The following is a 25,585-nucleotide window of genomic DNA, read 5'->3' on the forward strand; positions in this document are numbered from 1 at the left end:
GAGCAGTGGAGCCCAGGAGGTGCTGGGACATGGGATTTCTCCTTCCTGACCACTAGAGCCCAGCACTCTTGGGAGTAAGGCATCTTCCATCTGAATGTGATGGGTGCAGCTGCTGCTGCTTCTGCCTGGGGGTCCAGCCAGGAGTGAGGCTGAGCCCCCAGTCCAAACCAGTGGATACAAAACCACACACACGCACACAGAGCCAAGGACAGAGAGTGGGCAGTGTCTTTCCCAGCACACACACACACACACAAATGCACACAAATGCACTCCCATAAACACACCCACAGCCCCACCCTGTCCCTCAGCTCCAGCCTCAAGCGCCCGAGGTCACCAGTGTGTGACACAAGCCCCACACTTCCAGTTTCACAAGGACACCTCACTCACAGAGCCTTTAGACACTGCCAGGGGATTTAACTTTATCAAATACCCACACCCAGACCCTGAGCCCCCTTGTCCTGCCACTGGGGGGCTCTTTCCAAATCCTGCTCTTCCTCCTTGCCAGCTTGTCCAGCCCTTAGTTTGCCAGTGAGTTTTGGATGCCTACAGCACCTGCTTGCCCACACTGGCTACACCACAGCTGGGCCAGATCCTAAAGCCCCTGTGACCCATGGCCTCTTCTCCACCTGCAGGTGTCCAGACCTTCCAATAAAACACACCCACACATGCTGATGCAGCACAGAAAGTAAGGTCAAGCAGAAAATCATCAAAAAAAAGTTTTTAATGAGAAGCTGGGATTGACTGCAGTGATGAGCCTTGGCTGTCAGACAAGAGCAACACTCAAGAGACCTTCCTCTTTTGTCCTCCCTTCCATTTTTCCATATAAGTCCACATCCATCTCCACCCTCTCCTCCCAAACAAAGCACCTCTAATTATTCTTCCCTATCCAGTTTTGCCATACTCCTACCCAAAATCAGTATTTCTGCTATTACTTGAATCCCTTACTGACACAGCATGGTGGACCTTGCAAGATTTCCCCAAAATTCCTTTCAATTATTTTTGAGGTATGATAACCTCCCCCTTAAACATCAGTGAAATTTGTTTCCGTCTCTCCCAGCAATCTCTAAATGCTGTTAGCCTCTCAATGCCACTGCTGTTCAGCAATTTCTTGTATCATGAGCAGCAGTTCCTCATGGTCTTTTCAGCTGGCAAAGCCTCAGCCAGAGCCTGGACATCTGCCTGCATAACATGAGGAGGTTTAATTCCAGGACAGAAACAAACCAAAGTGCAGATGCACTAAAGTGCCACAGGTTTAATACGTGGCAGTGCTGAAATCCTACACTGCTCCTGTGGAACAGCTGTGGTGCAGCTCATCTGCCACAGCCAAAGGTCTGGTTCCAGGTTTCATAGAGCTCCAGGTCCCTGGGGGACACGCTGGGCCGCACCGTCCTCAGGGCACTCTCAAAGTCCAGGAAGGAGATGGGCCGTACCTGCTCCGGCGTGATGGTGGCGATGTCCATGGACTGCAGGCTGCGGATGGGGCCCAGGGAAGCTTCCCGACAGAGCTGTGTCATGTCTGCCCCAGAAAACCCATCGGTCTTCTGGACTATGAGTTTGATTTCCTCTTCATTCAGAGAGCAGTGCTCCTGTGCCATCAGCCGGGTGACAATCTGCTTCCTGGCGGAGCCTTCTGGCAGAGGGATGTACAGTCTCTTCACCAGTCTCCTTCGGGCCGCTTCATCGATTTCCTGGGGCCGATTTGTTGCTCCAACCACCAGGATCCGATCTTCAGAGGAGGTTGTTGCCCCATCTAACTGCACCAGAAATTCAGTTTTTATTCTCCTGGAGGACTCGTGCTCCCCCTCTCCGCGCTGGGACAACAGGGAATCGATCTCGTCGATGAAGATCACGGCTGGCTGCTGGCAGCGCGCCACAGCGAACAGCGCGCGCACCATCTTCTCCCCCTCACCCACCCACTTGGAAGTCAGGGAGGAGGCACTGATGCTAAAAAAAGTTGCTCCAGACTGGCATGCGATGCACTTGCCTATGAGGGTCTTGCCAGTCCCAGGCGGGCCAAAGAGCAGGATTCCTTTGGGAGGACCACGCAAGCCGGTGAAGATGTCTGGTCTCAGCATGGGCCACACCACAATTTCTTTGATGGTGGCTTTGGCAAACTCCACTCCAGCAATGTCATCCCAGCTGACCGGAGGCCCGTGGTCCATGATCTCGTGCATGATGAGTTCAACCATTTTTGGTTCTATGTTTTTCAGCCGTTCATCCACAGGCAGCAAAGGGTCTGTTGATTCCCCTACATGAGGCTTACACTGTGCTCCTCCATTCTCACTTCCATCTTGTTTTGGAACTGGAGGCACAAACTTGCCGAACGGACCCCGAGACCTGCCTGCACCCAGGGATTTTTTTACTCCTCCATATGATGAGACTGGTGCACGCTGGTTTTGAGATTTCTTTTGCTGATCCATCCACAGCTGTTCCTTTGCAGTTTTAAACCCAGGAGCACTGCTCTCTTCATTTCTGTTTCTCTGTCCTGAAACACCATTAGTTTCTGTAGAAATGGGAGCTTGACACGGAGCAAGACTAGGAACAGCTGTGCTGCCTTCATCAGCCAGACCATAGAACGCTTTTCTTTTCCCAGAATTTGCTGACCAGGCAGGTACAGCTGCCTGGTTGAAAAGAGACGAATTTTGTCCATCATAACAGTTACCTGGCATTTTAAGAGAATTACTATTAGTGGCTTCTTTACTTCCAAAGAGCGGAGTTGCCTGGAAACCTGGAAGAACCTGTTTGCTTAAGGAGGCTGAAGCAGCAGGAAGTGTATCTGAAGTTCTGGTCACAGGAGGCACACTGCTTTGAAGGGACTTGGAAGATGAGGGATGCCCAAGATCTGGTCCCTGACTTGCACATTTTGCTGAGGCAGCAGTGAGCTCAGCCTCCCCGGTACTGCCGAAGACATGGAGTTTAGGAAGAGCTGGAGCAGCGGGGGCGCTGACCCCTTTATCAGCTCGTACACGGGCATCTGTCGGTGCCATCTGAGAGCTCTGGAAAATTTTGCCAGCCCGCATCCTCTCTTGCACACACTTCAATTCAAACACGTTATCTGTTGTCAAGGCAGATTGCCACTTGTCACTGTCACTTTGCTGACACTTTGCCAAAGTCAGGATGTTTTCCGCATAGTTGTTCAAGCCAGTCTCCGCGTTGCCAGAGTCGATAATGGCAGAGTATTTCTCTGCATACTTCTTGAACAGGCTGGCAGCACAGGCCTGGGAGATCTCTGAGCCTGCCCATGCATACTGAATGCGCAGCACCTTGGCACGGTATCCATCTGCCTTCTGCCCCGGCGGGCAGGTGCCAGAGGTGACAGCAAAGGAACTTTCCTGCCACTCACTCAGGTGCACCGCGCTGGCCGTGGGGGCCTCCATGGCTGACGCTGGAACAGACAGAAAATTCCTGCAGTCACAAAATGCCATTTCACACCATGTGTGCCAGCTGCTTCCCCCCTTGCCTAAATACTCACACAGGAAAACCTACATTATTTTAACTGTGAGAAACAGAGCAGGAGGTCTTGCAAGCTACTTAGCCAGTCTGGGCACTTTAATCTTTTCAAAAAGCAACCAGCTTTGTGGTGCAAAGGCATTTAGACTGGGGTTCTCTTTTCTTCCTTGTCCAAAGAAAAGAAAAAAGTGGGGGAAAAAGAAGAAAGAGAGAGTTTACTTCTAACCAGAGGTCTCCTGGGGAGGTAAGTAGGCTGCAAAGAATTGTGACAGATGGCCAAGCAAAAACTGGCCTTGTTAAATGAAATCACCATGCTTTCATTCTTACTTGACAGAATATGGCACAGTGCAGCAGAGGACAGAGGATACACCACTGTCAGAATGATTTCATTTATTACAGTGATGGTAATAAAAATGAAACAATTAAGCTACTAAGTAAAACTGTATGCAGCATCTCCGAGGGCAGATAAAAATGGAATGAATAATCCTGAATGGAGCAAAGACTTCATATTAAGAAAATATTAACAGATTACTAGAAAATGTTCAAAACTATTTCTTCCATTTTGAAGGCACTAAAATTTTCCCCATTTTGCACTTTAGAGGAGAAAAGGTCTTGTGTGTTTAAAGCAATCCTTGTTTCTCACCTTCAGAAAGTAAAATTTAAACTCCTTTAGTGTAGGGGTTTTTTTAAGAAATAGGGAAGATGACATTTGGCTCAGGAGGAGTATTTCATTTATTTGCTCACATTCACAATGTATTTTCTTTCACTGCAAAGTATCGTGTCCATATATTCCACACCCTTTCCAACAGAGGGTGAGGCAAGCTGCAATCCTCTGGATCAGCTGCATAGGAGTACAGAGGTGCAATGCTCATGCAAGGCTGGGGAGACAGAACTGAAGGGATCCAGCCTATGCAGGGATGTCCTCCCTAATTATTTTCAAAAAGTCTGGCATCAGCATTAGACAACAGAGAGCACAATATATTTATTGCTCATATGCTTATAAGGTTACAGACACAATAAATAACGAGGATGTAAATCATTTTGGTTTGAATATTTTTTTTACTACAGCCCAAATTTGTAGAGCTGTTTAGAAAAGTCAAAATACATTTTACCTGCAAATCTGGCACCTCTACAAGCAAATCCAATTAAAACAAACAAAAGTAAGACTTTCTCTCTGAAAAGTTACTGCCAACTTTTGCACCAGGAGGAGTGTAACTTGTACCTAGAGAATCTGATAGAAAACTCACATCATCATCCATCCATAGCTGAGTGACAGATGAAAAGGCTGCAGCCTTTTACTTCTTTTCTTTAAATGGCTTTCACTGTGCACATAATATTTTTGTAACTGTTGAATCAAAAATATGTTAAGTGACATAAAAGCATAAATTCGGGAAAAGTTTAGCAGCAGGCATTTGCCCCCATGAAATACTTCCATAATTCAGAACATAAAATCTCAAGTTCACCACCACTTTCTTAAGGATTCAGTGGTCATCTTCATAGGACTGAGGGAAGGCCATAACAAGTGAACAGTGGTAACAAGCTTGAAATCCAGTTTGATTATTCTCAGAATCACAGAATCGGGAAGGCTGGAAGAGACCACAGTGGTCATCTGGTGAAACCTCCCTGCTCAAGCAGGGTCATCCCAGCACACATGGCACAGCATTGTGTCCAGACAGTTCCTGACTATCTCCAGTAAGGGAGACTCCACAGCCTCTCTGGGCAACCTGTTCCAGTGTGATCGTTCCCACAGTAAAGAAGTTCTTCCCCATATCCAGGTGGAACTTCCTATGCCTCTGTTTCTGCCCATTGCCTCTTGTCCTATTGCTCGGCACCACCAAGAAGAGCCTGGATGCACCCTCTCGACACCCAGCCTTTAGTTATTCGTATAAATCGTACACACCGTCTGGCATCATTCTCTCCCCCTGGTCTAACCCATATTAATTGTCCCCACAGCCTCACAACTTCTCTCCAAGAGAGCCACATGCACACACGCTCAGCCAGGACGAGGACAGCGTACTCCGTGTGCCCGCCTGGAGCTGGGGGTGTATCCAAGCACCGCCACTGATGGATCTGGCACTCGGCTGCTTGCTCGCCTCAGCGCGGAGAGGCGGGAGCTGCTGCCGCTGCCGCCACACAGGAGCACGCCCAGCACGGGGCCCGGGGAAACACGGCCAGGTACGCGAGCACATCCCCCGCCCTTCAGTGCCCTCTGGCCGGGAATCCAGCCGGAAAGCTGCCTAGCCATGGCTGAGCCCTCGGCGCCCCTACCCAGCCAGCGGCCATGGCCCCTCAGCTCAGGAGCCCTGGCCGGCGCGGCAGCGGGGGGTGCCCCCTCACGGCACGGAGAGCGGAGGCCACAGCCGCGAGAGGGTCCCGGAGCTCCCTCCCCTCCCTTCCCTGCTCCCTTCCCGTGTCCCCCCTCAGTCCCGACCCTACCGCTCCCGCTCCCCGCACCCACCGGCCGCCGCCGCCGCCGCCAACCGCGCGCGCCCGCTCCGCACCCGGCCCCGCCCCGCCCCGCCCGCCAATCGGATAACAGCGCGCCGGGAGACGAAGCCAATCAGAGATCGGGAGGCCGGGCCGAGTGGGAGAAGGGAGGGTTTTCCGCGCTGACGTCACCCGCAGCTCTGGGAGGGTCGGCGCGCGGCGGAGCGGGCGCTCCCTATTTGCTGCGCCTCAGGCGCGCGCCAACCAATGGGCGTGGGGTCCGTGCCTTGGGAGGCGGGGCCGGCCCCGCGCCCAGCGCTGCGCGTGGCGGGGCGCACGCCTGCTCTGAGGGGGCCGGCGGGACCCTTCGCGTGTTCCCTCCCGGATCCCTCCCATCCCCTCCGCGTGTTCCCTCCTGGATCCCTTCCATCCCCTCCGCGTGTTCCTCCCCGGTTCCCTCCCGTGTCTCCAGCCGAAGCCCCTGCCGACGGCCCCGGCCGCTTCCCCGGTGCCGGTGTTTCGGCTCCCGCGCCTTGCCAGCCCTGCTCACACCCTTCTGAAAATCCTTTCTGGTCAGGGCTTGGTTCCTCAGCGGAAGGTCAGAACGCCAAGAAGGGAGAGGCTGCAGAAGGTTCTGTCACGTTTATTGCCTGTCCAGGCCATTTTCAGTAGCAGTAGAAAATGGGAACGGGGAGATGTGCAATTTCTGTGGGGCAGACGAGGTCTTTCCCTTCAGTTCGGTGATTGAAGGAGCAGAATTGCTGTGGCTTCCTGTGTCAAACTCGACTTTGGCTGCCCAAAACAGCAGGGCACCCCATCAGCATTCCCCAGTTGCCCGCTGTTTGTTCCTCTCCTGGCAGTTTGTTCCTCTCTGGACGCCCTTTGCTCGGCTCACAGGCGGCTAGGCCAGCGGCGTCCCGGGCTCTGTCCCTGGCAGCAGCTCTCTGTGCAGGACGGGCTCCAGAGGAGGGGGATTCCATGAATGTGGCCCAAGCACAGAGCCCTAACCCTGGTGGTGACTTCGCGGCCAGTGATGGGTACCTGGCCCTTAGGCACAGGAGCACTTGACCTCCACCGTCACCTATTTCATCTCCACCCCTGTGGCACCGGCTGCGGGGCCACCACAGCAGTGTCAGAAGGGGACACTTTCTAACACTCCTGAAATTCACAACAGGTGCTGCACAGCCCTTTTTGGGAGGACAGCTCTGACAAGGACAAGATGAATGACGCTCTCTTATACAGGGCAAAAGATGGTCGTCCACGTGGAAGTATCCCGTGAACTGAATGCGGTGGTGGAGTCCCCATGTGGCTCACACCAACCCACGTTCAAATTAGCACATCAATCTAGATGTAAATGAGCACTCTAAGCTGCAGTTACACCTCTGGTATTAACAGAGACGCTTCTGTGTGGGTGAACATTTTATTTCCCGTGAGGAACCTTTCCTGCAGTTACTGTCAGGTTTTTGTTATACATCAGGCTTGTTATGCCATCAGTGCAGACAGCACATTAAAGTGTCTGTGCTGGTGTGCAAGCTATCATCTCAGACCCAGCTGGGCTAACATTTAAATAGCGTGTGACGCTGCTGCCATCAAATTTCTCCCAAGGCATGCCTGATTTCCCTGGGATTGCACAGAGGCAGGGAGCACAGCAGCCTTGGGGACTGCAGCCAGGCAGGACTGATGTCATGGGCCCCTTCCCTGTCCTACTGGATGTCACTGGAACTACAAACCAAAGCTGAAGCTGGGCAGGTGGCTCCAGTGGCAGATCCAGCTGCAGCCCTGTGCAGAACTTGGCAGAAGGGTCGGCACTGGCCCTTCTGGATATGGCCAGGTATTTTTCAGACTCCTGTTGCTGAGGAGGAAACTTCCTGCAGGAAAATTTCCCAACTCCCATTTGCAAAGTAATTTGAAGGACACATTGAAAAAAAGTCCTTGGTGGTGAAAATCAGGGCACTGACTTGATTAGAGTGGGGAAGTTGGGCCTCTTACAGCGCTTCTGGCATGAATGAGACGAGAAAAGCTTAGTTAGGTACAAAGAGACAATAGCTGTAGTTTTGTTTTGGTTTATTTATATTGCCAATTAAAACCTATATGTGTGTTCAGGAGGTTTTGGGTACAGATTTTAAAGGGAGTCAACAGCTCACAAATCATAATTAGAGCATTAGACTTCTGATTATTTTCCACTTAGAACATACAAACTCTACATATGCTTATACAGATATTATCCATTGATGGTTATTTAACCTGCCCTCACCAACCACCCTGGTCTTCAGGATCCTTAGTTTTATTTCTCATTTGCTTCTCTCTTTGAGCAATTCAAATTTTTACATCTCAAGGTTCAGACTGCTGTTGTAAGGCAACTTCAATGTGATTACTACTCATCACATATGGTGGTGAGTAGTACTTCAACAACAAAACAGCCATGAGCAGAATCTTGTATGTAAATGCAAGAAAAAATTAAAAATTTAATAATTATAATGCAGTTCAGAGTATAATATATTACCAATACTTTCATAAATACATACATTTTCATTATTTCACCATCAGTAATAAAATATAATCTGTCATTAAGAATGTAAGTACTGTACTCTGCTAGTTTAAAAAAAATAAATTGAGGTTCCTGAAAGTAAAAATCAGGTTTTTCCCTCCTTCTCTAAAAGCTGCAGTCTCCCTGGAGATGTGGATATTCTACTAAAGTACAGTTCTGGGATTTTCTAATTACTTTTAATATCAAACAGTATTCATCACAGGCACAGGATATATTAGCTTTTGCACACAAGGCACAATAAATCCAGGCTAATGTTAACTATTCATAAATACAGTGTTTCTCACTTACAGACACATTGCAAAGCTACAGAACAGAAACAGCAGTTATGATCTTTTTTAAAATGTTCCTTCAATGCTTCTTCTCAAGTTGATTACACAGCCCATATTTTCTTTTCAGATGACCTAATGTTAATAGTCTAAGAAGGAATTACCACTTGGAGAAAAGAAGGTATGAGAGACTGAATACTATGAAGGCCTTCACTGCTTACATATTTGGATCATTCTAGAATTTCAGGAAAACCAGAACCTGACCTTCAGGTTTCGGTACTGGGCTAGAGAGGGGGAAATGTAATTCCGTGAGTCTCATCACTGCTGCTTATCAGACAGATTTACTAATGTCACTTCTTAAAAAAACCCCAAAAATTAACTTTTACTCCATCTATAGTTTAAATTAGCCTTTATCTTAAATTCTTTACCCACAGGAGTTTCTGTATCTGGAAAACAGCCACTTCTAAAACTGATATCTAGATACTGAAAAATGTTGAATTGAATGTCAGTTTTGGCAGTATTTTCCCACAAATTTCTAAAGGGATCTGTGTTTAATTCTGGGCTGTTGGGCACATTTTACCTCTCCTAGGTTTGGGTGTGCATCCTCCCTGCATCCCAGTTTCACAGCAGTTTGAGGCTCACATAGGCATCATTCATCTCTGCTCTGGTTTCCATGGAGCAGATTTCCAGCAGAATCTTCTTATGTTCAGTTTAGGAGTGCCTTACGTTAGGCCTTTCTTTTCCAATACTTATTAGTCAGATTTTTAATTTCAATTATAGTCATCTAAGCCCAGAACAACTCCATTTCATTTCAGTGGAATTATCCTGGATTTACTCTGTGATAGGTTTGATCCAAATCTGATTTTTTTTTACCTGGACAGTTCTGGTTATATATTTCACATATAAAATCCTGGTCTGTCTCGCTGAGAACATGTAATTCTTTGGCTTCAAGATTCTAGAGTTTTCATAATGTAAAAGTTGTAAAATTGTATCAGTGTGGAAAATACATGTTAGGGATGAACATTGTTTTCCAGGTCATGAGATCTGAATAAGGTTGTTTAAAAAAAAATAGTAGCAGAGAAAGAGAATAACTGCCAGCATTTTCCACTCTCTTCAGTCTACCAATCCACTGCATTGTGCTCCCACAGAAAAGCTGAGTTTCATGCTGGTTCTGCTGAAGAGAATGATGCTATCAAAATTTCTGACACTGTAGCTGACAGTAGTGTCTTGTGTCAGTCACCTGCTCAAGTGTTACTGGGTTTTATCAAATTCATTGGTTATCCCTTTCTCCATCTGTTATCTGGGAAATCAGTTCCTTATGGAAACTTCCCAGTTTGCACCCCAGAAGTGAGAGATTAGGCAAGACAGGTAGGAGCAGACCATGTGCCCAATTAACTGTCCTGATCCATTTTCCCTGGTCTACTTGCAACTTCCCAACTGTAGCAAGTATGCTTGAAAGGGATGGAGGAGGAAAGCTGAATAGTTGTGCACATTGCTCAGGAGGCTGTAGAAGTTAATGTGAGCATTAAAAGGCAGATTGAAATGCAAATGTAGAAATGAATCCTACATATTATTTTTCTTGGAGCAGCTACTTATGTTGTTCTTATTTACACAGCAATAACTGTCTGAAATTTATGTTTTTAAAATGGCAAAAGTACTTTGTGATTTGATATTGTTCTGACTTTCACCTCTAACTTTCATTTTAGGTCTTTACTGTGCCTGCATTTGACACAATGATGTATCAATGGTTTGTATCAAATATATGTGATTTGACTTTCTCAGAAAGAAGTTTTCCAGTATTTTCATTTTCCATTCATCACTCTTAATGTAAGAAAACCACTGATGGGGACACTAAAGCTGATTTGAGGGGTTTGTTCTCTTACTTCCCATTTTTATTGTCACTTGCCTTCTCGATTGCTAGCTAATTTGAGAAACTAAGAGTGATATTTTTGACATCACATTTCTTAGCACATTTTGTCAAAGATTTATTACACCATGAAGTAATCAAAATGGTAGCCATAAAAACAAATCACAACTCAGTTTTGCAGAACATATCTTAGAGACTATTTTCAAGTAATCACTGCTGATAATACCTTGATTAAAAATACAGAATACCAGGTAGCACATAGCTTTTGGCAAAACTCTTTAGGAGGAGCTTTTCAGGGACCTCATTATGAATGATCAGTCTGGAAACCAATAGCCAGGATAACCTATTTGCTGGAATTTGACAAAACTGCAATTTTAAAAGCAAACCCCTCTCTATTTAGGGGAAAATAGAAAACCTGCCAGAAGGATGATTAGTAATCAGTTAATTCTCATTCTCCTAAGTCTGGCTATGCAGTGAAGGAAGTCTTGAAGATCCTTTGTCCTTTGTTCATTTACAAAATCTCTGCAGCAAGTGTATCATGACATGATAGAGCCCCAAATCCTGGCAACATTTGTGCATGCCTATTCAGATACCAACATATTTAGAACCTGAACTAAACTTCCCCAACTTGGGTTCTTCCTGCAGTCATAGTAATGTTAAATTAATTGGTTATAAGTGCTCTTTGAAGAAAGGGGGGGTGTGCTAGAGGTGAATGGGGACAATGGAGGGAGCAGCAACCCTTCCATTTCCATTACTTGGTTGAACAAATGCTCTTGACTACAAACTGGTAACAAATGACAGCTCAGTTCTCCTTGGCTATGTGCATCCTGGAAACAGGCAAGATGAAACTACAGTACAGAGAAGGAATGGGTATGGTTACAACTCAACTTGCTGGCAAGGATTTTGCTACTGCAGCTGGGCTATATAACAACAGGTTTTGTACTTTCTTCCTTCATAGTTTGACTTTCCCACCTGCACCTAAAATAAAACTTGGCAACACAGAGAAAGCCAGTTAATTACCTCATCTCCACTTATACTTCACTGCTGTTACTGCTGGTGGTGGTTTTGCTCCCATGTTTTCAGAAGATCAGTTGCCAGCTGTGAGATGTGCTGCCAGGCAAACTTGATGTGGGTGGATTCCACTGTGCGGGAACAAATAGCAAAACGTAGCACAAACTTCTCTCGCAGGTGGCATGGGACCAGATGGATCTTCTTGGCATCATTTATGCTTTTTAGAAGTGCCTCATTTAGTTCATTTGAGCCCTGAAATCATTGTAATTCAATGAATATGGCAATGAATTTCAGAAACAATTCTGGAAAATGTAAATCCCACCAAGCAGCCAAGCTCAAGTAGCACCAGTAACAAGCAGACACCTTCTCATCTCTCAGTGCTTTGCCATCAAAGGATCACAAAAAGATGATGATGTAAGAGAGAAGTTTTGGGCCACAAAGAGATTTAGGGATTACTTTCAGTTTAGAAGCAGTACTCACACTGGGGCATTTGTGATAGCTGACTGCGTTTTTATGACCTGAGGTCGTGAGCTATGTTAAAAACATTCATTATTGTATCTGTGTTATTACACTGTTCTTGGATCTAATCAAACAAACATGGCAGGAAGTTTTGCAGTGAGCTTACTAACTTTTCTCACTTAAGCATGGCTGCTGTGAGAGATTCTTTTAAATATGAAATCTTACCCTTAATTAAAAATTTTTTAAGGTAATATATCCCTGGTGTAAGGAGGTTTCATATAATCAGTGGAAACCCTAAAAAAGTATTTGCCTCAATTCTATAGGAGTTACCTACCACAGAAGCCCTCAGAGGAAGTATCTTAAGTACTGTGCAACCTTTACTCCATCTGTTACACTGGTGGCAACACAAAATTGCGAGAGATTCTGGGAGCATCTGCATTTTTACTGCAGTGCCCCCTTACTGAACACAGTCTGTGGAAAAAGAGTTGCAAATGGACAAATCCCTCTGTTCAGAAGCAGTTGTGTTACTGTGGCAGCATTGGTCTTCTTGAAAACATCCTGACCAGAAAACACCTTCTCTGAAATCCAATTGTGACTTTCCTGCTTAGCCTTTTCCATATAAAGCCAAAGCATAAGGCAGACAGTTTCCTACTGGCAGCAAGGATAAATGTATCATTCTCACATTTTTAGATCATATTAAGAATTAAGAGTTGAACCCATGTCAAAACTTTGTTCTGTCATAAGCAGAAGTTATGATGAATTTGGTGTGAAGTCCTAAAATTCATGGCTTAGCCTTACTCTTCTAGGAGATATTTATGTGACTGAAATGCTCTTAACTAAGAAAATGGACCACCTTTGGTGTTTTGTAAGTCCCCAGCTATTACAGGTCAGTCACTGCTGACAATGATGTTCTGCTTTCTTATCAAAAGCAATGCATTATTAAAATGACAGTCCTTGCTTTTAATATCAAATGCACAGCGCTGACTTTCAGGCAATACAAGCAGTTACATGATGTTAAGTTGGCAGGAGGAGGGAGAAAGATTAATTTATCTTTCTTCTGTTCTACTCTCACAGCTCCACCTTAGGGCTGCTGTGACACTCAGGTGTCATGTCAAATTGAAGTTGGTAGTGACTAATCCTCTCCCAGAGCTTTGAGAAGGCAGCTTTGATTGAGTCTGTGAGCTTCAAGAAGACAGCATTCTCACCCCCTTGGAGAAATTACTAGCTTGACTTGTATTCATCTGCAGTCATGACAAGGAGGCCTAAAACTAACCCTTTGGCATGACATATTTGATGAAATAATTATAATATGAAAGTCATAGGTAATTAGTCCATTTGCTCAACAGTGTGAAAGGCAAAAAATTAAAAGTTACAGCTAAGCAAAAAAATTTAAAAGGGCTTCTCCAGAACAAAGGTAAGTAAGAAAAAAAAAATCATACTTTTACAGATGTGCGGTATTATATAGTTCAAGTCCCCTGACCCTTAATCCTACTGCAACTACATAAAAGTTACAAATATCCTGCTTCTAAGATGTATGAATTGTATGAATTATATGATTTTATGAATTATAAAAATGACAGAAAGATTTTTGAAGGAGTGATATAAACAGCAAATAAAGCTGTTAAAATAGCTATAGAAGCCTCCTAATTTGAAAGCTTGCTAGGCTTTTTTTTTCATTTTTTGGATCAACATTGCTCTTTTAACACTGGTTTTCAGTGGAATCAGGCCTTTATTCTACAACTTGTCCAAAGGTTTCTTTGCTAAAGGTCCAATATTTACCTCCTATTGTAAAATTGTCTTTCCCTTTAGATGCAATTTCTTCCTCTGAATCATGAGGGACAGGAGAACAGATGTAGATGAGCTACTGGTCTGATCAAAAGTGACAATTCCTGTGTTGCTATGCTCTATTTCACCAGAACTGTTCCTTCAAAGTAAATGTAGAGCACTGACTAACAGCTGTGTCTGGATCTGCAAAACTAGTGTTTGCTTGTTCCATGTGAGAGAGCAGACTGCAACCAACATTTTGTTATTGAGCAATAAAAGCCACAGAATCTATCCCGCAACATCTTTTAAATGTTATTGTTAGGAAAGAGATTATATTCATGTTTCCATTGACTGAAAAAACTACATCTGTAATATGTCTGATCCCTTAAAAACAGGGTCTTTTTAAATTTTGATTTAAACATTTTAACTTCAAACAAAACCATTTTCCTGTTCCAGATGAACTCACCATTACTTTATTATTTACTTGTTAGCTTCTTCAGCCTTTTGCATCAAACTCAGGTAACTGGGGCAACTGAATGACTGAGAAAAGAATTTGTTAAAAATAAACTACCCAGAAGGAGAAAAGATGTGGTTGGAAGCCTTCACAAAAGCGAAAAGCTCATTTAGGTATCATGTTAACTAGAAAACACTAGTGCTGTTGTTGTTATTGTTGCTTGGTGGTCAGATCCAGTGTTACAATCCAGTCCTCTGCAGAGGCTTTAGCTGCAAGCTCTTCTAGAAAATGACTTCTTTACCTAAACTGAGACACTGATCCCCTTGTAATGGCTGATTGAAACAAATGAGCTCTCCCAACTACTGCAGCTTTCATTTTCTAAGTACAGAATGAATTTTCTAATTTCTGTTGGGCAAGGTCTCCACATCAATGAACTTGGCACTTTGAGAGATTTTGGGGAATAAAAGGCCAAACAGGGCAAAAGGATCATGTTCAGCAATAAAAAGCAGACCAGGAAAGCTGGCCTCCTATGTAACCTGTTCTAAACACATCTTACTTCAATTTTCTCAGTTTTACCATCAAATTTTATAGATGAAAAAACAGTCTTTAAAGAAAAGTGTTTAGTGCTCTGATTTTTATCTTAGCATTTTTTAAATAAAACTGAATATTAAATATATACACATAAGAAATTAACTTGACAAGAAACAAGTAATACACACTCACCATATTCAGCAGTCTAGGGAAATATACTAAAACAGTCATCTTTATCAAAGCTCCTCACACATAGAATGTAAGTCATTTTATATGACTAGTTTAAACATTTGTTTGCCTTGACTGTATGTTTCCATACCTTAATATGCTTTAATTTCTCTTAAGCTTTTGATTCAATTTTAACAAAATTGTCTAAAGCTTTTTTCTTCCATCTGCTTTGTTCTAAACAAACTCGCTTTACTTTCCTTAAAAAATAATGAACTACAAAGACTGTATTCAGCTGCAGGTTCTGGTGTTGCCATAAACCACCAGAGAAAAAATAGGAGATTTTCGCTGCCTTACCTTCAGCCGGAAGCAGACCAGTCCCAAAACAACCTCGGCACAGATCTCAAACCTTTCATCCTGAAGGACTAAGTGTTCAAACTGATGCGACAGCCTAATGTGCTGAGAAGAGAAAGAGTATCTACACTGAATACATTTGATTCACCAAGAGAAAAGGTGTGCTGAAGTATTTTCCATTCCTCTGCTCTGTTCCTTCTGCTGCTGTGTGATAATATTCACATATTGCCATCTGTTTGTGTTAACTTCCATCCCGTTTATGACTCCCAGAGACCATATGGAGCCATTGCTGTATTAGGATCTCAGTCTGTCTTAGGCAGTGCTGGTCTACTTCTTGAGACACTTCAGCACAATTTGATATGATACCACATTAAGAGTAAATAATTTTAATAATTCTCCTTTAGGTTTTATACCACTGTTAGTTTAGGGTGGGAATGGCTGAAGAATCCAGAAGTCATTAGAGGGAAAGGGGGAAGTGCACAGATATACAGGGGGAAAATTGTCACAATTTCAGTGAAAATTGAGCTGGAAAGATACACTTTTTAGAATAGCCCACTTAATATGAGAAATCTGTGAAGAAAGGGAGAACTTGCTCACTATTCTGACCTGGGTGCTCAGGTTCAGTTGAAAAAAAGTTGATGGCAGTATAATGAAGAAAATGAACAGCAAATCTCAGCAAACCTGTTGAGAAGTTACTGAGGGAAAAAAGGATGACACTGGGCACCAAGCTAGAGCAATTATTTTGAAGCAGATGAAACCAAAATTCAAATAAATAGGAAAAAACCAACAGACATACTAAAAACCAGCTGGGAAGTCTTATCATTAGTCAGTGATACTTGCATACTCATACAATGTTTTTCTTTGCTTTCTTTCAAAGAGAAAAATAATTTAAAAGCACTTTCAAAAAACCAACACATATCCTCATCAGATATCTGCAGTACCCTATCCAGTCCCCCTCCTACTGGCTATATCATTAGCTTAGTGTTCACTATTCTAGAAAAAGCCAAAAAATACAACCAAACTACCAACCAAAAAAGGTAAGGCAACAACAGAAACCTGCCATTTTAATTATAGTTTGTCTTCATGCAATAGCCAGTCTATACCAAAAATTATCTGAAACACCTAAAAGTCATGTTTAAAGATTTTTTAGCTTTTATATATTTAGGATTGCAAATAATTTTACAAAAATAAACAACTAAGCCCATGCTTTTGCACTTTGACTTTTTGTAACTTCAAGGACGGCTATTAAACAAAAATGAAACATATTACTTTGGGTCAAGGTTAAATGTGGAATGTATCATCTCACAGTAACTTCTTTCAAAAGGACGAGGCAAAACAGAAACTACAGAAAAGGGGAAAAAAAAGAAAAAAAGCCAACACATTCTGCAATCTTAATCATAGCTTTCTGGTGTTTTTTAATTTCTTGACATAGAAAAGCATAGTTTAAATTGAATCAAAATATTTCTTCAAAACCTTCATATTGGGCTTACTGGTACCCTATGTAACCATCCAGTTGTTACCACTTCTGCTCTGCTGTTTGTTACACCCATTTATCATCTCCCTCTAAAATTATCCTGAAAGCTCTTTGAGTCAGGAATGAAACCAATAAATCCTCAATCCCTTCCAAGGCATTTGAATGTTCTGCTAATACACAGAGCATGAATTTACTGCTGTGAAATCCAACCAGAACTATCAGCATACATGCAGATACTTCTATGCATAATAAGTGCATGAAAAACGTATGTGGAATAGGCACAGGAGTTGTAATGGTCTTTTACTGTCTCCTCCTATCCTCATGTTCTATAGCTTTAACCAAATATGTCTTTTACACGGCTCCACAAAATTCTGCACTGCATGTAGCATGTCTTGGAAAACAAAGCCATGAAACAAATCATGTTCAATGAGATAAGAATTTTACAACTGTCCAGCTGAATGTAATCACCAGCTGAATTTCATCAAAATTTATCCAGATAAAAATTGAATAAAGCAAACATTTAAGATCTGGCTTACTGTGAGAAGTTTGTGCTAGAAAACTCCAGACCCAAGCTGTGCATTTTATAGTAGGTACTTATGTCCACTTCTTGAACTAAATGATTTTTCAGGAATTTGAAAGAAATAAAAGCAAGGGAAAATAGAAAAATTTTAAGTAAGTCACAAACCAAAAGTCTGGAGCTATTTTGCATTCATGTCTGGATGCAAATACTTAAATTCACAGCAAGTCTTAACAAACAGCAATAATTGGTAAAGACACTGGGGGGCACCAAGCGTTTTAGATTTTACTGAATTGGAATAAGAGAAAGAGGAGATTTAACTGGAGTTTCACGTGTATAGCTTTGCATAAATACAGTTACCCAAGGCCCTGCACCTTTGAACTGTAAGCTGTTATCCTGAATTGCTCTTACAGAGATTGCTGCAGCAGTAAAGTTAAATATTATTAAGCCTGGAAGTTAAATATTATTAAGCCTGGAAGTTCAAGTTCTGTGAAACTGCAGGGCATTCAGGTGTCACACGTGCCTCTCTAAGTCCAAAAGCTGTACCCACGCTCTGGATGTGAGCACGGCAATAATTCACGGGAGGACACGTGTGGCTTTAGTGCTTCAGCTTTTCAAAACAGGCAGGTACACTGTGAAAATAAAACTGCCAGCCCTGAAACTCAGAATAGGAAAGAAGGAGAAGTAAAAGACTGACAGGCTGTTCTCAGTTTTCTGCTGAATGTGTACATACCAAGCCTGACCTATGGATGTCTTAATCTTCCAAGTGCTTTTGATTTTGACATCTGTGTCAAGCTGTGTCCCTAGCACCATTAACTTGAAGTTGGCATTCAAATATTATTTAACTTTTCAAAATTATATTATTAGAGCTATTATTTGATTTAACAGAAGTGTGGACATAAGCAAACCAACTCATATACTGTTTCTAAAATTACCATTTGAGCAATCCCTCCATCAGGTGCGTTCTCAGAGTGGAATCACACGGGCTGTGTTTGTGTCCTGAAGTATCTTGGTATGTAGGAACAGAATAACAGCCCCAGTCTTTGCAGTGCAATTTAGCTTGAAATAAAGAGGCTTCTTATTTGTCACTATTATCTCAGGTACATAACCTTTGCTCTTCTCCAGAAGAGTGAGAAAGGAAACAAGGGATCTAATTAATTTGGTTATTCTGGATTAAGGGAAATGTCTTACATAATCAGTAATAGGAGCAGTAAATTTGCGAGGCACTAAGATGTGGTCCCTATTTAAAAAAATCTGTATTTTCCTATGTATGTCTGTGAGTAAATAACTATAATTATGAACATAAATTTAAATTTAAATGCTTCTGCATTGAAGTGTTCAAACTGAATTATAATTTTTGAGCAACGCCTTCAAAAGCTAAAATAGCTTTTGATTGCAGGGAGCGTCTCTGAAGCATCAGAGTACACTACTGTGTATATGCAGATAAACATACTGCCCTAGTCTTGATCACTTCATACTTTTTCTCCTATTAATTTCACTTCTTTGCTTGCCTTAGCCTGCATCTCACTACACTGAAGGGAAATGCTGTCACAAGAGTCTTCTTAACAGCCACTTGGACTGTGCCACTCTGCAGTTCAATCTCTGGTATTGCTGTTCTTTACAGTTCCAGTTTCTTGGACTCTACTGTTAATTTTTAATGGCATTCATTATCCTCAGTACACTGATTACTTCTGGTCCTAAGGAGGATTCCCTTGAGAGGAACAAGGAACAAAGGAATAATAAAGAGATGGTCAAGCAGTTTGCAAATGAGCCATTTGCAAATGAGCAGTTTGGATTTCACATTTATACAGACTCTGAGTGGTTGGCATCAGTCCAGAAGACTGTTGTTGTTGAGTTTGCCCTCTTTTTACATCTACTCTGTGGCTTTAGGACTTAACTCCAAAATTTGTATTTGTCTCTCCCCACATCCTTCAAAGATGACTATCCTCCCCTTTACCACTGCTTTAAAACCTATACTTTGCAATAGATTAATATGACATGCTGTGTGTGAAAAGAGTGCATAACTGGAATGTTTGGCAAAAAAAAAAGTTACTGAATCTTAATCCAAGTCACACATTCTCATCTCCTGGGAATATTTTACTTCCTAAATGCCCTCCTCAAGCAAGTGCCAGTTGCAGTGGTTATCTGGTCATTTTGATGTAGACCTTAAAGCTGCAAACACAGCAAACATATATTCCTTAAAATATACTAATAAAAGGGGGGTAAAAATAATTTTTGTGACAGTTTACATCAAGAAAGAAAGGTTTTTGAAGAGATGGTTACAGACATCTTTGGTCTCCCACACAGAAACTTGCTACCACACAACAAATAGGGTGGGTTCTTAAGGATCTACAGTGCTTTTTCCCTCTATATCATGTGAGAGGCTCATCGCTCTTGAAAATCTCAAATCCCTTTGTAAGTAACAACAGGCTGCACAAAAGAAGCCTGACTAGAAACGTATAAACACTGCACAGATCTTACTAGAGTTTTCCATGACTTAGGAGCAAACCTAGGCACCTCCTTTCCCAGATTCCAGCCCAAGGAGCAGCTTCAAACACCCACTCTTCTGCCCGACTCTGTTACCCTTTCCTTGGGGCAACTCCTCAATAACACAAGAGACAGAGAGAGCAGTTCTTCCTGCTTCCCCAGCTCCAGCCCTCTGGAGTTCTCCACTGGGAGGTTGCAATACCTGCCTTTGTCACTGTCCCTAGGTCTCTTCTCGTTCCACCTATGTCCACTCTATCACCCACTCAAATGCATCTCCAAATCATCAGATGCAGCTTCAGAAATAATTCTGGCATGTATAGAGCTTCCCTTAAAACCCAGCTACAAGTCCCAAGTACACAGGAGACAGTACCAGCCCAGGAGCAGGAACTGCCTGCAACTGCCTTGGCTGGCAGTGGGAATATAAAAACTGTTATTTGCAAGATGCTACAACATGTTTAAAAGAAAACAGCTTCTCAAGGCCAGGCATGGGGATGAGCAATGTTAAAATTCAGCTAACAAGTGAAGCTAAATTCCAAATTATTTTTTCATTTGGAAACTTGTCTATAGGTTTGAAAATTTAAACCAATGTCAGGCTGGTTTAGGTACTTCATTACTACCCTACCAAAAGAAAAGTCATCACAATCTACCTGGAGTTCATGATAATTTCTGAGAAGATGGGAAAAAATACAAGATAAGAAACACATTTTTAATTTTTATTTTCCAGCTAGTGATATAATTTTATCAAAATATCTGAAAACTCAGAAGAGATACCTTAAATTCTGCTATGGAACAAATGAAATGCAGTTATTTTTTGAAATTTAAGTTCAACAGAGGCTTGCTGGAGATACAAATTAGGTTTATTTTAAGATGCTTTGGAACCCACTGAACCAGCATTCATTAGGAGTGGGTAAGGAGGTAAGAGGAGAAATTAATTTTATGGTTCCAATTTCAAGATGTATACAGTGAGAAAAATTCTTCACCTAATTATCCCTCTTGTCTTTTCATAAGTTATTTTTATATCTGTAATGAAGAAAAATTTAGTCCTTAGAAATATAAACCAAACACACTCATTTCAACAAGCCCTTGGAAATCTTAGCTGTCTGAACCACCCTTACAAATGAGGAAACATACAAGGGTTTTACTTTGGAGTCAATATCTTTAAGAAAAGATTCATTTGCTTACCCTTCCTGAACTGAATTGTCACAGAAAATATCAATGCTTGGTGCTCAGCTATGATTCTATGAAGACAAGCAGCTTTTGGCAGGACAGGCAGGAAGATATGTGGGAAACAGGGAAAAAGGGAATTTTTTGACTGTAAATACTGACCTGTGGAAACCAGCCTGACAAAAGGCCATGCAATTTATATGAGTCTTCCAAAGCTTTTCTTAGGAATTCTTCTGTTTAGTACCAAAACTGAAAGGAATGTATGTCTGCAAGGAATTTGGTATGCTAGGCTAGGCCCTTAGCTAATGGATATTTTTGTAAATATTTAGAGCCAAGTCATGGATCTCCCCTCACTAGAGGTTTCCCTGAACTCCATAAAGATGGAAAGGTATGCTTGAATTTGACTTTACTGCTACAGAGGAAGTATATATATAATTTAGATGGGCACCACATGTGTTTTTTAGTGATTAAAAAACCCTCCTTTTTTCATCAAGAATAAACTTAGTACTTATAACAGTATCAACAGACTGTAAATTGTACACATTCTTTTTTTAACAAAATATATTTTAGACAGGAAAAAAAGCAACAGCAGAGGTAGACATGCCAAATAAGTCACTGTATTCCTTAATCAAAATAAAAAATCCTATCAATGCATGCATATTAATAAAATAAAGAAGTAATAAAATATCCATGTGCAAAACCATCTATGTGCTCTGGCTTAATTTGAGAGGGAACTGTGGTACCATACTGTAGAAGATCCAAATTCTGAGATGTTTCTTTCCTAAAGATGAGCACAAAATGAATGGCACCTTTGCTCCGGCCATGATACAAAATGGTGACCTTACATGGGGCAAATGAGCAGCACCCTTGTTGAACTGAGCTGCCCCAAACTGTTTCCTATGCTTTCTGATGTGTACAGAAATCATGGAGAGCAGCCAGGCAGCCAGCTCACTTTCCCTTGCCATCCCACCAGAGAACCAAAGAAGGAAATTCCCAGTCACCTTGCGGATGTGCTCCTGCAGCCCCTTGACCCCGTACATCCTCAGCACGAACCAGAGCTTCAGGGAGCGGAACCTCCTGCCCAGGGGGATTTGCCAGTGCTGCAACCCAGAGAGAAGAGCCCGTGTCAGAGGCCACCACTGCAGTGACACAGCACAAAGTATGTTCTGCCATGGTTTTGAAGTGACCCACATTGCCACATCCTATGGGCAGGTGCTGGAGGTGGATCAAATAATAGAAGAAATATCTATTCCTGCTTTATTAATCCCTCTTTATTAATGCCATTTAATACTCAAAATTTCCAAATTAAAATTGGCAAAGGAGGTTGGAGTCAGAACAGAAGGGTCATGAGGCAAATCAAATATTCTTTGTGCATCCTGAATTCTCAAACGCTTTAGAAAAACAAGTATCTGAGAAACTCATGTACATTGGCTCGTTTAAAGTTATGGGGCTAGCATCTACAAAGACAGGCACATTTTCCATTTCAAAACAACGGTGTTTCCATGGTAAAAGATTAAAATAGAGATGCTTTTAATTTTTTTAAAATAGTGTTATTCGCTATGTCGAAAAGAAAAACAAAAAACCATCAAACCCACAACTTTAGAAAATTTCTTTGTACTGCCTAAATCTAAAGGTATTGCACATGCAAGACAATTTCTGCCTTTAAACATTTTTTTTTTCAAAAAACAAAAAAAACACCCAAATTTCTGTTTGTTAAAAAATTTAGTGAGCTGCATCCTTCTGGTAAAGAAACATAAAGTTTGGAATTTTATGGTAGTAATGGAAAATAAAGTCTGGACAATAAAAGAACATACAAGTAATAGTATTAATTATTACATTGATGTGTACTTACCCGATAGTCTGTTACAAGACCTGGAAATTAAAGAAAAAATGTTCACATTGCATCATCATCACAACAGCCAAGGACTTCAATCATTCTAATGTTATTGAAAAAGCTGTATTTTAGCTATGCTTTACATCTGCTGCAAACCTCTGCATCATCAGTGTCAACAGGAGCACTAAATATTTAGCTGGGTACTTGGCGGCATCTTAAATGAAGGTGCTTGCAATAACCTTTGTTCTTTAGCTAGTCAAAATATGCCACTAAGAAACAGTTTACAGAAGAAACACTATTTTCCTTTCTGTATATTGCAGATACTATGGAGATGACAGATCAAATATTATGTTTCTTTTCTTCCTGCAGGGAAAACAAGCAGTAGATAAAATAACTATTATTAATTTTGGTTAAACAGTTTGCAGAATCCCCAGACTCACCTCATAACTCATTCTCTGCTGTGAAATGGCTTTGCCTTTACCCTAGTGAACTGGTAACAGTCTTTAAAATAATCCACCTTTTCTACTCATGCATATATTTGTTCCCAATTCTTCAGGATATCTAGTAAGTGACTTGAAAAATTGACTCAGAATTTGACATGTTCCTGCTTGGAGAATAGTATTCTGCAATTTTTTATGGTTTTTTCTTTTGATGGAATGAAAGTCCCTTACACAGATGGACTAAGCCACAAAGTAGACCAGGAAGGCAAGCAGAGGGCATTATCAGCTGTCCTTTTATGTAAGCACACAGTGTCAGGATTCACCTGCCTTTTCTTCGAATCAAGGAATTCAACTGATTTCACAGTAAAGTAAACCTGAATACAGTCAGTTACTTGCTTTAAGCCAGTAAGAGACATTAAACTGGTGTAATGTTTAAAGCACTTCTCTAGAAAGCATCTGTTTAACTTATTCTGCTTTATTTCTCTGCATTGGAGTATAAGCTTCATAGGAGAGTATGTACTTGGATTCCTTGGGAAAATGCTAAATTTCCCTGGAATTGTTAAAATGTTAACTGGAAGGTTGAACTGTAGCTTCTGAATTTGACCAGTATATGCCATTTACATAATTTTCAGCCTTTATATTTTCTAGGGGAAAAAACCAAACAACTTTTTTCTGTGTTACAAGCTCTCTTGCCAATGTTCTCTCATTTGCAGCCAAAACACAGGAAAAAACATGGTCCTTCTTTCCCTGTAACAGAAGGACATTAGGTTCTTTAACCTGTCACTATGTTGGTTTCCAGGTGGTAAAATACCTCAAATCCACAAAACAACCAACAATCATCAACCTGTTTCTGGTCTTCTGGAAATGAATGTGGTTGTCTCTGCTTGGTAACGAGGAAAATTGATAACATTCACATTCATCTGCATTGTAGCAGCCATTTCTGTTTGATAGCTGCAAGACTGGTAGCAAAGAGAGTAAAGCAACTGGTGACAGATAAATAATCCTACGCTCCTGTAAGGGGCTATGTCTAATGATCCACAACAACGCCTTTCACAAGCTGTGAAGCAGAATGTAATCAATGATTAGTGCTTGATTCCTTGATTACAAGCCTTAGTCTTACATCTGTATTTAACCAGGACGAATTGCATTGTGGGAGCGTACGTGGTGTTCACAATAGAGTATAAAGCTGCACTCTTCTAGCACTGCCATGAGGATTTGACCTATATCCTGGGTTGCCAGGCAAGCTAGTATAATCTTTCTGGTGTGGTGATGCAAATCACATAAAATTATAATTAATGACAAAATAAAGACTCTCCCCTTGGGGACACATATAATTGCCATATGGTTAATAAGAGTAATTGCTCACGGACAGAGATATTTTTCCGCTCATTTAAATTCTTGAGTGAGAGATAAGTGAATTCAGAAATACCACTTCATTTACTTAGTAAACCAGGATAGGAATTCTCAGACCTGAGAATACTGAGAACTCAAGACCCTCAATTTGGCAAGTTGTATTTTCAGGTGTCCTGACATCCCATAAACCACACAGGGGTCAATGAGGACTGCAGCACCTTCATGTAGCAAATTTGACCATGTTTATTGAAGGAGTTAGTGTGGGTTGGAAGTTTAACCAGAGGCATTTGCATTTGAAAGCGTTGTCCAACTCCTTAGAAAATTGATATCACGTGGGATTGGAGCATAGAAAAAAAAATGGCATCCCTAGACTGCTACTAATCAGTTTATCTCCTTGAAATCAGTATGTTAGATCATATAACATGCTATCCCACTTCTGAAGGCAAGATAAAGGCTAAAATACTCTTTCTCCAATGGGGTGACAAAGTTTTTAGGTCAACTAGGTGGCCTTACTGAAACTACCTGTTTTTAAGAAAGGTTTGGTTTTCTTCAGGTGTTATTTAACCGAGGTAAGACCAAAAGTTCTTGTATCAGCACTATCAGTTGTCCCAAGAGCATATTTTCATTTTAGTTTAGGCTGGAATTTTTTCACCTGAAGATAAATATTTTTAATGTGTATGTTAAGTAAAAGCTAATGCCTTAAGTGTATTTGCTGTAACTTGTATATTCCATTAGAAAAGGCAAAAAAAAAGTATATATTTTTTTCTTAATAATTTGAGCCTTTAGAGGGTGAACATCAGCACCAGAATTACTGCTTGTTCCTGTTTATTGCACTGTTCTATGTTTGCATTCCTTGGAAATGGAGGAAAGGAATAAAATGCAAGGTTTATGTCAGTTCAGGATTAAGGCACATGAATCCATTTTTCCTAGGATCTTTTAGTGAATAGTGGAATTCTGGATGGTATTAATTTAAATATCAATGCGTTCATAGCCATAGCAGGATATACTTCTGAACACAGA

At 41.7% G+C, this 25,585-nt stretch overlaps 2 protein-coding genes across 4 annotated transcripts in view; both read right to left on the reverse strand.

The window, feature by feature from the left end:
- Window positions 1-703: 703 nt before the first annotated feature.
- Window positions 704-5,964, reverse strand: FIGNL1 (fidgetin like 1). Its single transcript, XM_054641904.2, has 2 exons — window positions 5,909-5,964; window positions 704-3,385 (listed from the first exon to the last, which is right to left on the reverse strand). Exon 2 carries the CDS (start codon window positions 3,375-3,377, stop codon window positions 1,311-1,313), a length of 2,067 nt encoding a protein of 688 aa, XP_054497879.2. The 5' UTR covers window positions 3,378-3,385; window positions 5,909-5,964; the 3' UTR covers window positions 704-1,310.
- A 1,960-nt stretch (window positions 5,965-7,924) lies between these two features.
- Window positions 7,925-25,585, reverse strand: part of DDC (dopa decarboxylase) — a 63,231-nt gene continuing 45,570 nt past the window's right edge. For all 3 annotated transcript variants that reach the window (XM_077182650.1, XM_077182648.1, XM_054642624.2), the window contains 4 exons: window positions 22,791-22,810; window positions 21,940-22,038; window positions 15,300-15,401; window positions 7,925-11,821 (listed from right to left, as the gene is read on the reverse strand). In XM_077182650.1, coding sequence (XP_077038765.1) covers window positions 11,606-11,821; window positions 15,300-15,401; window positions 21,940-22,038; window positions 22,791-22,810 — 437 coding nt within the window. In that variant the 3' untranslated portion in view covers window positions 7,925-11,605. The remainder of the gene's footprint in view (window positions 11,822-15,299; window positions 15,402-21,939; window positions 22,039-22,790; window positions 22,811-25,585) is intronic.

This window comes from Agelaius phoeniceus, chromosome 1, assembly GCF_051311805.1.
Source record: "Agelaius phoeniceus isolate bAgePho1 chromosome 1, bAgePho1.hap1, whole genome shotgun sequence".
NCBI classification, from domain to species: domain Eukaryota; kingdom Metazoa; phylum Chordata; class Aves; order Passeriformes; family Icteridae; genus Agelaius; species Agelaius phoeniceus.

Bases quoted from the DNA above. Each gene is read 5' to 3' on its own strand.
- FIGNL1 (XM_054641904.2), bottom strand. From the start codon at position 3,377: ATGGAGGCCCCCACGGCCAGCGCGGTGCACCTGAGTGAGTGGCAGGAA.